Here is a 12,778-nt window from a genome sequence, read left to right as displayed (position 1 = left end):
CTCGATACCTGTACCCATCCTAAGAAAATGGATTTTGAACAGCCGGACAGACAGCCAGGTGGACAACAAAGTTATTCTGCAAGGGTTCTACTCTTGCGGATTGAGATATAGAACCCTAAAAATACGGTGGTAGTGTTTTCTCAGTCACCCTTCCAATTTATTTGCTTCCTGTGCCTGACTTCTTGCACCGCCTCTCACTCCCCTCACCAAATTTGCCATCACTAGAGGACTGTGCAGATCAGAGAAACGGGATCTACATCTGCACTGCGTCCCCAAGGCCTTAATCCACAGCTGCAGCTCTGGATATCTATGTTTTGAAAACCACTGTAACCCATTCAGTATGCTAGTAATCTGAAGTTAGATTTGCACTTGGCCTACAATTTGCATTCAATAAACTAAGAATGTAGAGGCTGATAATGGCCACTTAATACGTCATAGCCTGTCGTATAAACTGAGACAGGATTTATCTACATTACCATACACACTCTGGAAGCCACTGAACAGTCCATTGCAGAGGGTAACCTGTACTGCTTCTGGGGATTCCCTCTCCTGTTCCACTTGCAAATGCAGTCAAAGAAAAATGACAGTATGCTTTCATGTGAGTCCTGATTCTTCTAGCTTGTCTTCGCAGTTCGTATATGGCACAAGATGTGTAAGAAAAGTAATGAGATTTATATTTTATCTACCAAAGGTTTTGTTTTATTCAAACAGCAATATTGTTCCTTTCAAAGTAGTTCCATTCAGCAGCTGTAAACTTGCAGAGTATTGTTCCCAGTCAGGCAGCACTGAAAGGCTTCAGGTAGGGCCTTTTAGTATACCATTGTCATTATTTTGAATTGTCTCCACTGTCCCAAAATTACATCCTTCTAAGCCATATTTTAATTTCAGGAAAAGAAAAAAAGTCACAAGGCATAAGATCAGGTGGATAGTGGGGGTGTGGAATAACAAGAATGCCTTGTGAGGTCAAACATTCTGTTATGGAAGTGGCTGCGTGACATGGCGTGTTTTCATGATGCGGCATTCAGTTGTTAGCAATGTCCATTCTCACTCGATTTATCCTTTTCCTGAGCCTTTCAAGGACATCTTCATAAAGTAATTGGTTGACAGTTTCTCCTGGAGGAGCGAATGCTTTATACAAGATACCATTACTGTCAAAAAAGCAAATCTGTGATTTTTGATTTGCCCATTTGAGCTTTATTTCATCAAGGAGATGACGCGGTGTGCCGCTCCTCACTTTGCCGCTTTGTCACAGTATCGTACTCAGAAAACCAGGATTTCATCACCTGCGATCACACGACTGAACCATTTGTGGTCATTGGCAGTCCTCTCAAGACGATCAATGCACACATTTCTTTTATTGCCCTTCCATCCAGTTGAGGTTTTTCTGCTCCGTTTTAGCACAAACCCTTCATGTATACAAAACTTTGGTCGAAATTTGATTGATAGTGAAAGTGCTTTAGTTTAACAGGTGACACATCATCCTTACTGTTAAACATCAGTCTGATTTCATAAGAGCAGGCACACATTTGACGTTTACATCAGTTTTTGAAGTTGAAAGTCTCCCTGAGTGAGGTTCATCATCAGTGATTGTCACCAAGGCCACTATGGATTTGAAGCAGCAGCATGATATTGACACTTCATAGATGTAGTATGATTATTCTTACACATTTCTATTTATTGATGAGGTAGATGATTGTTTTTCTAGTATAAATAGTACATTTGACTTCCAATCAGAAAGCTTGATATAAATCAAGAAAAGCAATCTTAATACTATCTACAAGAGTTTTTATTAGATGTATTATTCCAATAATTGTTATAATCCTTGCAACAACATTATCAAAAAAAATTAATCAAGGACCGGGAAAAAAAGATCACCATTCAGGTGTGGATTTGATCCAAAAAGATCACCAGGAATACCATTTTCCTTCAGATTCTTCCTAATTGTAGTAATTTTTCTAATCTTTGATGTAGAAATTGCATTAATTCTACCAATTGTAATTATTTTCAAACCTCCAGTCATTATAATCTGAACAGTATCAACAATATTTTTTATTGTAGTCCTATTAGGCGGACTATACCATGAATGAAATCAAGGAGCCTTACAATGAGCAGAATGAAGGGTTGTAGTTAACTATAACATTTGGGTTGCATTCAAAAAGTATTGATATAATCAATCAACCTTAAATAGAATAAGAAGCGAAATATTGCAGTCAGATTGGTAAATAATATACCCTTATTCTTATTAATTGAAACCTTCCAAAAATGATTTGTTCTAGCAAAAAACTTATGCTCATGATAAGGAATGTTTCCCATTGGCACCTTTCAACTTTTCAAAGGTAACACACTCGCATTCTCCAAGTATAACACGAAACTAGATGGCATATTATTGCTTTAAATTCCGGTGTTCCATTTTCACGATGCACAACAAATACACACCTCACTGATGGCACTCTCAAAACTCGTGTGATGGCTGTACAGAGCTGACACTTGGACTGAGCATCTGGAAGATCTACACCGAGTAAAACAACACAGCGCAGACAGATTCTCGCAGTGCTGTCAGTCTCACTATATTTCTCACACACCTCCTGTTTAAGATGGTGCCACTAGTATCGTTCTGCAGCCTGTTGCAAATGATTGTTCTCTAAAAGTTTCTCAATAATGTACCACAACAAGAATGTCTCTTTCCTTTCAGGTATTCCCACTTGAGTTCAAGTAGCATTTCTGTAATATTTGTTTTTGTAGGTAGCTATGTGGAACAAATCCAACAGTGCATCTGTGTATTGCTTCAGTGTCCTCCATTAGTAGTACTTAAGATAGGGTCAGACAAGTGTTCTGTACAGTGTCTCGTTCTGTACAGTGTCTCCTTAATGGGTGAATCACAATTTCCTATAATTCTCCCAACAGTCTGAAGTCGACCATTCGTCTTCCTTACTATCGACCTTAGGTGCTGATTACATTTTGTGCCAATTTGCAGTGTCTTGCCTTTATGTTTAATAGATGTTATGCTGTCAGGCAGCATTCCACTGGTACTGTACAATCATCCTGCATGTCCCTACAGTCACTCGACGATGACAAATTTCCTTGCACTGCACTATCGTCATCAAACAGTTGTAGATCGCTCCCCAGCCTTTTTATCAGATCATTTATGTAGGAGATCTGTTTGGAAAATTCCGGAAGTTTGTAATTTCGTACCAGTGGTGTGTTGGAGCAAAATGCGGTTGGCATCCCTGCACCCTGCTGTGTTCAATGTGTAACTGCCGGAAATTTCAGTGTTCTGTCTCTCCTAGTTATTGTTCAGTGCTCTATTGAGTAGAACTTTGTTGCACACAATAAATTTTGTGTGAAACTCAAGAAAACATTTACAGAGACACACCAAAATCATGCAGGAAGCCTATGGTGATGAGTGCTAAAGCCCTGCTCAGTGTTACAAATGGTTCACACAGTTTAAAAATAGTCAGATGAAAGTTAAAGATGACCATCATTCATGATGATCTTCCACATCTACCACCAGGTCACCTGCTAAACAAGCAACTCCACCAAGGAATTTTAGCACACTTAAAGGATGCTGTACACAGGAAGAAGTGTGAATTTTAAAAAGAACAATTGGGTGTCACATCATGACGATGCGCTGGCTCACGCGTCGCTCCTTGTCCGCAGCTATCTGGCAAAACTTCTGACTCCCATTGTGCCCCATCAGTTCAGTTCTTCAGACATACCACCAGAGGACTTTCTCCTGTTTCCCAAACTTAAAACTACATTGAAAGGACATCGTTTCCAAACCTTAGAAGAGACTTTGAACAATGTGATAAGGCCTACTCATTATCCCAGAAATGTGTTCCAGGAGCTTTCCAAAAATGGAAGTAACTGTCCATTGCTGGTAGAGGTAACTATTTTAGGAGGGACAGTGCTTAAAATGTAGCCCAATGAGTAATAAAGATACAAGCGAAGTTCACTTTTTAACACACCTTGTACTTGTAAAAGTAACCAAGGCAGCATCATTAATTATATGCCGAACATTATCTATGTCTTTTGTGATTCACACAAAAGAGTCAGAAAGTGAAGAGAAGATTCCAGCAGATTGAGTATCCTAGAACAGCCTTTGTATGAAGATCACAATGTTGCTCTCTTTAGCCCTAGCTTAAGTCAGCAACCCATCTATCCTATCCAGGAACCTGCACATTGAAGCCAGTATAGTGGTACTTGATGCCAAATGCACAATAATCTTCTACAAACTTTGTAGTCCTGTCTTCCTCAGTTGCGTGTAATATTACGGTCTATTGATAATTTTTACTTATGGACCGTCTGACAGCAACTGAATAAAACATAATTTTAGTGCCATACGCGTTTCGCCTTTGTTTTCTGCAAGGCATCATCAGTGGCCTGGAATATGTACATATGTTAGCTATTTTATTTACATTTTTGTCACTGTGCCTATAGGTTATAAACAGTTCTGGTGGTTGCTATTTCCTATTAAGTAGTAATGTTTTGAACTGTACTTACAGTTTGTGTGGACAATTTCTTACATATTACACTCCTGTTGCATTTTTGGTGTTGTTCTTCTTCTTATGAACGCCAATTTGCGATTTTTCCCACATTCCACAGCACTATGCACTGAATGCTTGTTTTAATGCAATGTTTTGGTTTCTGTTGCCGACTGTCAGATGTTTTTGCCAAAGATCAAAACTTATGAGTGTAATTATTGAAGTATCTGTGGTCTGTTCGTGGTTGCATTTGTGTGTGTGTGTGTGTGGTATAATTTTTTTACTACACTTGATAAAGGAAATGATAACATAAAACAAGAAAACTCTTCCCCAGACCATCTGGACACACACACACACACACACACACACACACACACACACACACACACACATGGCACTAAAATTGTGTTTTATCCAGTTGCTGTCAGACAGTCCATAAGTAAAAATGATCAATAATCATCTACTTCATCATCAGTCTTTCAGTTAGTTGTTAGCCCTCCATCTGGCTATATTAGAAGCTTGTGAGATGGGATCACTATGCCAGAGCTTGTAGGTGTAGTAATCAGACAGTGGCCTTCTGTCGGGTGGTCGCTGTGATTTCTCACAATAGTGGTAGTCATTGTGTGCAGGGCAGATGATTGCTCAAGATCTGTTCTGATGATGTGAATGCCTATCCTCTCTTCTGAGAGGTAAGTGTCCTTAGGAAGTGCAATGTAACCTCCAGACCCTACTGTAATCATTAGGCTCATCCCAGAACCTGTCCCCTGAGTCCGTCTCCCTTCTCACCCCGAAGACAACCTGCACATAAGCCTTTTGCTTGGTCCCCAAAAACCTCAAACCGACAATCCCGGACACCCAACTGTTGTTGCTGGTCGTTGTGCTCCTACTGAAAGACCAATACGTCCAACAAATTGCCTGAAGCCTTTAACAAATAAAAATAAAATAAAATAATAATAATTATTATTATTTTTTGTATAACTAATTGAGAGATTAAGGTTTGTTTCCCCTTTAAGATTGTAATTGAATTTCTTAATGTTTCGTAAAATCTTACGTAGCATTGTTCATTGAGGTCACACAATAAAGTTAATGCAATTTACCCCGTGAATGTATCGAGCTTCAAACGTCCCAAGATATACAGGACGTAGCCAGGTCTCATTATATATTTTTTGTAGACAAAGTCTGATATCTGACCTCGGCTTCAATCATGATAATGGGGTGACTAAAACTACTAAAACAGAGAAAAGCATACGAGTAAATAAAACGTGTATTCATTTCAACATATACGATATGAATGACACTTACGTAAAATTGTAGGAAAATAATTGCAGATAATTCACAAATGAGAGTGACTTAATTCTGTGCCTCTTTTCTGCAAATAAGTATCAATATGGCTAAATGTGGAGCCACACAAAATATTACGTCCTTCTAGGACAACGAATGACATAAGAGAGCTGATGCCTACTGGCTGAAAGCGGTATTAATTCCTTTGTTTTGCTTTCCCTTGTCTTAAAAAATAGATACATATAATCTAAGTTCACGTGTCACATGTTTAGTTTATGTTGAGACGAAAGTTCTTGAAGAAATAAGTTGGAGATCGACAATCCTGCAATGAAGCAAGCTTTGGAAGACGTAGTTAAAAAGTGGTTTCGTCTTGGTAGGAATACATGGTTTCAGTGGTTCCTTACTGACCAGTCTGGGCTACATCTACTCAATAACCTCCATATTTTGTCTTCCAAAAGGCGTGTGTCGTTTCATCAAAAAGTGTGCCGTGGTTTTGCTTTCTTTTGTCTTAAAAAAATCGATACATATAATCTAAGTTCAGTAAATTAAATATAAATTAAATATCGTCTGTGCTTGAGTGCAAATGGTTCCTTAAAAGCCTAGTGCCTCACATCAGTGATCAAAAGTATCCGGACACGTGGCTGAAAATAACTTAAAAGTTTGTGGTGCCCTCCATCGGTAATGATGGAATTCAGTATGGTGTTGGCCCACCCTTAGCTCATTCTTCACAGAGTGCTGCACTGAGGAGAGGTATCGATGTCAGTGAGTGAGGCATGGCACGAAGTCGGCGTTCCAAAACATCCCAAATGTGTTCTATAGGATTCAGGTCAGGGCTCTGTGCAGGCCAGTCCATTACAGGGATGTTATTGTCATGTAACCACTCCGCCTCAGGCTGTGCATTATGAACAGGCGCTCGATCGTGTTGAAAGACACAGTTGCCATCCTCGAATTTCTCTTCAACTGTGGGAAGCAAGAAGCTGCTTAAAACATCAATGCAGGCCTGGGCTGTGATAGTGCCACCAAAACAACAAGGCGTGCAAGCCCCCTACATGAAAAACACAACCACACCATAACATCACCGCCTCCGAATTTTACCGTTGGCACTACACAAGCTGGCAGATGACGTTCACCAGGTGTTCGTCATACCTATACCCTGCCATCGGATTGCCACATTGTGTACTTGTAATTCGTCACTTCTCACATAGTTCAATTGTCCAATGTTTATGCTCCTTACACCAGGCGAGGCGTCATTTGGCACTCAGCGGTGCGATGTGTGGCTTATGAGCAGCCGCTCAACCATGAAATCCAAGTTTTCTCACCCCCCCTCCCCATACTGTCATGGTACTTGCAGTGGATCCTGATGCAGTCTGGAATTCCTTTGTGATGGTCTGGATAGATGTCTGCCTATCACACATTACGACCCTCTTCAACTGTCGGCGGTCTCTGTCAGTCAACAGACGAGGTCAGCCTGTGCGCTTTTGTGCTGTACGTGTCCCTTCACATTTCTAGTTCACTATCACATCGAAAATAGTGGACCTAGGGATGTTTAGGAGTGTGGGAATCTCACGTACAAGCGTATGACACAAGTGACACCCAATCAGCTGACCCCATTCGAAGGTCCATGAGTTCCTGGAGCATCCCATTCTGCACGATGTCTAATGACTACTGAGGTCGCTGATATAGAATACCGGGCAGTAGGTGGCAGCACAATGCACTTAATTTGAAAAATGTATGTTTGTAGGAATGTCTGGATACTTATGATCACATATTGTATGTTCCTGGACGTTCTAAAAAACTTTAACACCATGTGGCCAGACCATAAGTGTGTCATCAGTATAACGATAAAATGAAGATGGATGAAGGGGAGGCAAATTTAAAGTGCTTTCTTCAGAATGTTTCATAAAACAGTTTGCCATTGCTGGATACAGCAGAGAACTCGTAGCCATTCTGTCTGTCATTTCATAAAATTTACCGCTATACAAGAAATGTCGTCATAATAACATGTTGGAACAACTTCATTGTTTCAGGAGGAAAATGCTCTGCCAGCAGTTTGTGTGTCCTCCATAGAAACTTTTGTAAATAGTGAGACCACATCCAGACTGACTGAAATATTGTTTGGGCCAACTCGAATCTGTTTAGTTTTCTCAATGAACATTGGATAGTTTGTGATGTGATGTTCACAGTGGCCCACTGACAAAGTCATCAACAGAGTCAAATATTTAGTCAGCCTGTAGGTAGAACAACCGATGACAGTAACATTTGGCCTCAGTGAAATACCTTTGTTGTGGACTTTAGGTGGTCTAGGAGCTTGTGCTCTTATAATTTTTCGATGACGTCCTCTGGTAGACTAGAATTCTTAAGTAGCTGCACCACTTTCCGGCTGTACAGCAGAGTTGCGTCCTATTTTAGGCATTTGTACATGCTATCTTACAACAATAATGTCACTTTGCTGTTATATTCAGTGGTATTAAGAACAGCCATCGCATTTTCCTTGTCAGCCAGAAAATCTTCATTCTTCTTCTTTAACTATTAATGTATCAATATGTTTCTTCAGTTGTACGATTCTCACTTACTGTAACACTGAGTACAACAATGTACAGTTTCATACCTAACTAAAATGTCACATTATCACGTTCACAGAAAATAATTTTAAATAACATGTTAATAAATAAGCAAGCATGTGTCAGGAAAAAATGGCTGTTCATGTTTTGATAAATATTTGTTGTTGTTTACATTAGTTTTTGGCTAATTATTCCCCCAGGAGGTGAAAGATCCACCCTGTAAGTTCCCTGGGGTGGTACAGCCCTACTGAACTGTAACTCTGTCTAGTAATTAATAAAAACAATGTGAACAAGTCTTTAAGGTTGAGGTCGCTTTCGTGACAACTGTCCCACCAACTCGCCCAACTTTAATCCTCTAGAAAGGTCAGGTAGTGATTGAAACAGTGGGACAAATGTAGCAATCAGCATCCCCACGATTTTGTAGGTCCATGTGGTCTAATCAAGTGGCTGCACTCATCCTCATCAAATTGAGGCCAGGCTACAGGTGGTATTACACAGTATCAGCTCAATGTCTTCCAGGGGTGCCAAATTTTTGTGCCCGGTGTACTTATTTAATGTAATCCAGATATTTATGGCTCTTGTACATTTTAGTCTGTTACTCCCTTTGCACTACATTCGTACATCTCATCTGCTTTAATATATTGGGTTTCGGTATTAGTCATTCTGTATAATATAATTAAAAACCCTTGAGCATCTACACCTCGAATAATTTGTTGTGGCCATGTTGGCTACATTTGGAAACCTGGACAGTGTGATGTGCACATAGTGGGTTGGTGCAAAAGTTTGTAGCGTTTTTCCACAAGTTTAGTAAACACAAGAGATACACATGACATGGACATTAGTCACCAATAATATAGTCTGCTTAACTATTTACAAGAGTCTGCCAACAGTGGAGTAACTTTTCAGTTCTGCGACTGTAGAAATCACACGATTTTGAGGTGAAGTAGTAGTGGAGCCATGTTCAGAGTGTATTTTCATCCGGAGAGGAAGTCCCTTGAAGTTTGTTTGATAGAGAGTGTAAAAGGCGAAAATCTGACAACATAATATCAGGTGAATAAGGTGGGTGCAAAATGACTTCCCAACCCAACTCCTGTATAGCGTTTTTTGTCAGTCTGGCAGATTACGGGTGGGCTTTATCGCAGAGTAGCATCACGTCATGCAATATTCCTGGTCATTGTTCTTGAATTGCATCTGCAAGATGTCTCAGTTGTCAACAATAAATGCCAGCAGTGACAGTTACACCTCAGAGAAACAATTCGTAGTACACTAAACCATCGCTGTTCTGTCAGGTGCATAACATTATGTCTTGTGGAAGTCCACGGCTCTTTGTACAGGAAGTTGCTGCTATGTTTGGGCTCAGTCATTCCTTTCTTGTCCTAATTTTGACACACGGTCACCATTTCTCATCACCAGTAATGATATGGGGAAAGAATGATAAGTGTTGTTGACGACCCAATTGATCATGAATAAGCAGAAAAGCACATATGGCCGCTTGCTGATTTTTTGTGATTTTGGCTTAGAACATGAAATAGCCATAAACTCGATTTTTAAACCTTCCACATGTGACATGTGACATGATTGTGATATGATCAAACTTCATCACGTTTTCCCATTCTCGAGTACAATGACAGGGATCGTTGTGAATTAATATGATTAAACGAACGTGATCAAACCCTGAAGGTTATCCTGAATGTGGAGAGTCATACATATCAAAACGATCTTCTTTAAAGCAAGAAAACCATTTTCTTTCCTTACTCTGTCCAACACCATTATTCCCATATGTGTCCTGTGTTAAGTTAGTTTCGCATTTTACTTTGAAGTAACAATTTTCTGCATGTATAAATGCCTGAAGATTGGTAGAACGTGCTCAGAATGCGTGTTTAACATAAATAAAAGTTACTGGAAGCAGAAAAATATAAATAAGTAATTACATCTCGAATAGTTTACTGTTGTCCTGGATATTATAATGCAACTGAAGACTTTTTACTATAATATTAAATGATTTTTTAAAAATTGTTTTTGTAAATTTTAAGGGCCAGCCATCGTATTCCACCCGGAAACTGAGAGTCGTGTGTTTGTGTTTGCAGAAGCGCGCCTGCGGCAAGCACAAGTGTGGGCAAGAGTGCTGCATCGAGCAGGACCACACGTGCCCGCTGGTGTGCAACCATGTGCTGAGCTGTGGCAAGCACCGCTGCGAGGAGCTGTGCCACCGCGGCAACTGCAAGCCCTGCCTGCAGTCCAGTGAGTAGCCTCGAGTTGTTCAAGGAGTGGAGGCTAGAGTTTCTTAGTAGGTTGGGTGTCACCTCCGATGGACAGGTATTGACAGAAGTGGCACTAACCTGAAGCACACGCTGGTGAAATGTGTTCGGACAGGGGATCATGTTCTGTTTTACTGACCTAGGCAGACAGTCTTAGTAGTAACCTCAGACTTTTTGCAGATGATGAAGTTATCAGTGAGAGCTGACATTGAAAAAGTGCAAAGAAGGGCAGCCCTATGGTGTTATCGCACCATGGAGGTGAGAGGGGAGAGGGTTTTGGAGCATATACTGTATTCAAACATTATGAATCACCTCGAAGGGAACGTTATATTGATACGTAATCAGCATGGTTTCAGAAAACATCGTTCTTGTGCAACGTACCTGGCTCTTTATTCACACTAAGTAATGGCCGCTATTGACAGGGGATCTCAAGTTGATTCCATGTTCCTGGATTTCCGGAAGGCTTTTGACAGTGTTCCTCACAAGAGACTTCTAATCAAGTTGCAGGCCTATGGGGTATCGTCTCAGTTGTGCGACTGGATTCGTGATTTCCTGTCAGAGAGGTCGCAGTTCGTAGTAATACATGGCAAATCATCTAGTAAAGCTGAAGTGATATCAGGTGTTCCCCAGGGAAGTGTCCTGGTACCTCAGGTGTTCCTGATCTATATAAATGATCTGGGTGACAGTGTGAGCAGTTCTCTTAGGCTGTTAGCAGATGATGCTGTAATTTACCGGATCATAAAAACCTGTGGCAATTTGTGCTTCCCTTCTCTGTGTATATTCGATGTCCCCTGTTAGTCCTATCTGGTATGGGTCCCAGACACTTGAGCAACATTGTAGAATGGATCTCATGAATGATTTGTCAGCAATTGTAACCAATCTCTTTTGTAGACTGATTGCCCTTCCCCTCTATTCCACCAATAAACCGAAGTCTAACACATGCTTTACCCACAACTGAACCTATGTGATCTTTCCATTTCATATCCCTAAAAAGTGTTACACCCAGGTTTTTTGCACGAGTTGGCCAATTCCGGCAATGACTCATTAATATTATAGTCATATGACACTAAAGTTTTTTAGTTTTGTGAAGTGTAAAATTTTACATTTGTGAACATTTAGCGCAAGTTGTCAATCTCTGTACTATGTTGACATCTTAAAGGAGTTGATTAAATATTTATGCGAGTTCTCTCAGATAGTACTTCATTATAGGTAATTGCATCATCTGAAAAAAGCCTGTTGGTTCAAATAGCTCTGAGACTATGTGACTCAACTTCTGAGGTCATGAGTCGCCTAGAACTTAGAACTACTTAAACCTAACTAACCTAAGGACATCACACACATCCATGCCCGAGGCAGGATTCGAACCTGCGACCATAGTGGTCGCTCGGTTCCAGACTGTAGCGCCTAGAACCACATGGCCACTCCGGCCGGCACTCTTCCCCTGGCGGTGAAGTTACTTCTCCATCTGACAATGACACTCATCCAAGATAACATGCTGTCATCACTACAAAAAGCCCTCAATCCAGTCACAAATTTCACTTAATATCCCATATGATCACACTTTTGACAATAAGCACAGGTGTGGTACTGAGTCAGATGCTTTTGGGACACCAAGAAATACTGCATCTACCTGGTGCCTTGATCCTTAGCTGTCACTAAGTCATGCGAGAAAAGTGAGAGTTGCATTTTACATGATTGATGTTTTCGGAATCTATGCTGGTTGACATTGAGGAGGACATTCTGTTCAAGATACCTCATTATTCTTGAGGTCTGAATATGTTCTAAGATTCTGCAACAAATTTGTATCAGGGATATTGGATGATAGTTATGTGGATCACTTCTGCTACCCTAGATGGCTGTGATCTGTGCTTTCTTTATATTTCCAAGACTTACCAAGCGGGAAAGCGCCGGTAGATAGGCACAATAAAACACAAACACACACACAGAATTTCTGGATTTCGCAACCGACGGTTGCTTCTTCAGGAAAGAGGGAAAGATGAAAGGATGTGGGTTTTAAGGGAGAGGGTAAGGAGTCATTCCAATCCCGGGAGCGGAAAGACTTCCCTTAGGGGGAAAAAAGGACAGGTGTACACTCTCGTGCACGCACACACACACACATATCCATCCGCACATACTCAGACACAAGCAGACATCCTTTCATCTTTCCTTTTCCTTCCCTCTTTCCTGACGAAGCAGC

At 40.6% G+C, this 12,778-nt stretch overlaps 1 protein-coding gene across 1 annotated transcript in view; it reads left to right on the top strand.

Annotated features, from left to right (window-relative positions):
• Window positions 1-12,778, top strand: part of LOC126295019 (protein shuttle craft-like) — a 223,599-nt gene that overhangs the window by 131,862 nt on the left and 78,959 nt on the right. Inside the window, exon 13 of the mRNA XM_049987271.1 lies at window positions 10,411-10,564. Coding sequence (XP_049843228.1) covers window positions 10,411-10,564 — 154 coding nt within the window. The remainder of the gene's footprint in view (window positions 1-10,410; window positions 10,565-12,778) is intronic.

The sequence above is a fragment of the Schistocerca gregaria genome, chromosome 11 (assembly GCF_023897955.1).
Source record: "Schistocerca gregaria isolate iqSchGreg1 chromosome 11, iqSchGreg1.2, whole genome shotgun sequence".
NCBI classification, from domain to species: Eukaryota; Metazoa; Arthropoda; class Insecta; order Orthoptera; family Acrididae; genus Schistocerca; species Schistocerca gregaria.
This window is presented reverse-complemented; position numbering and strand designations above follow the sequence as displayed.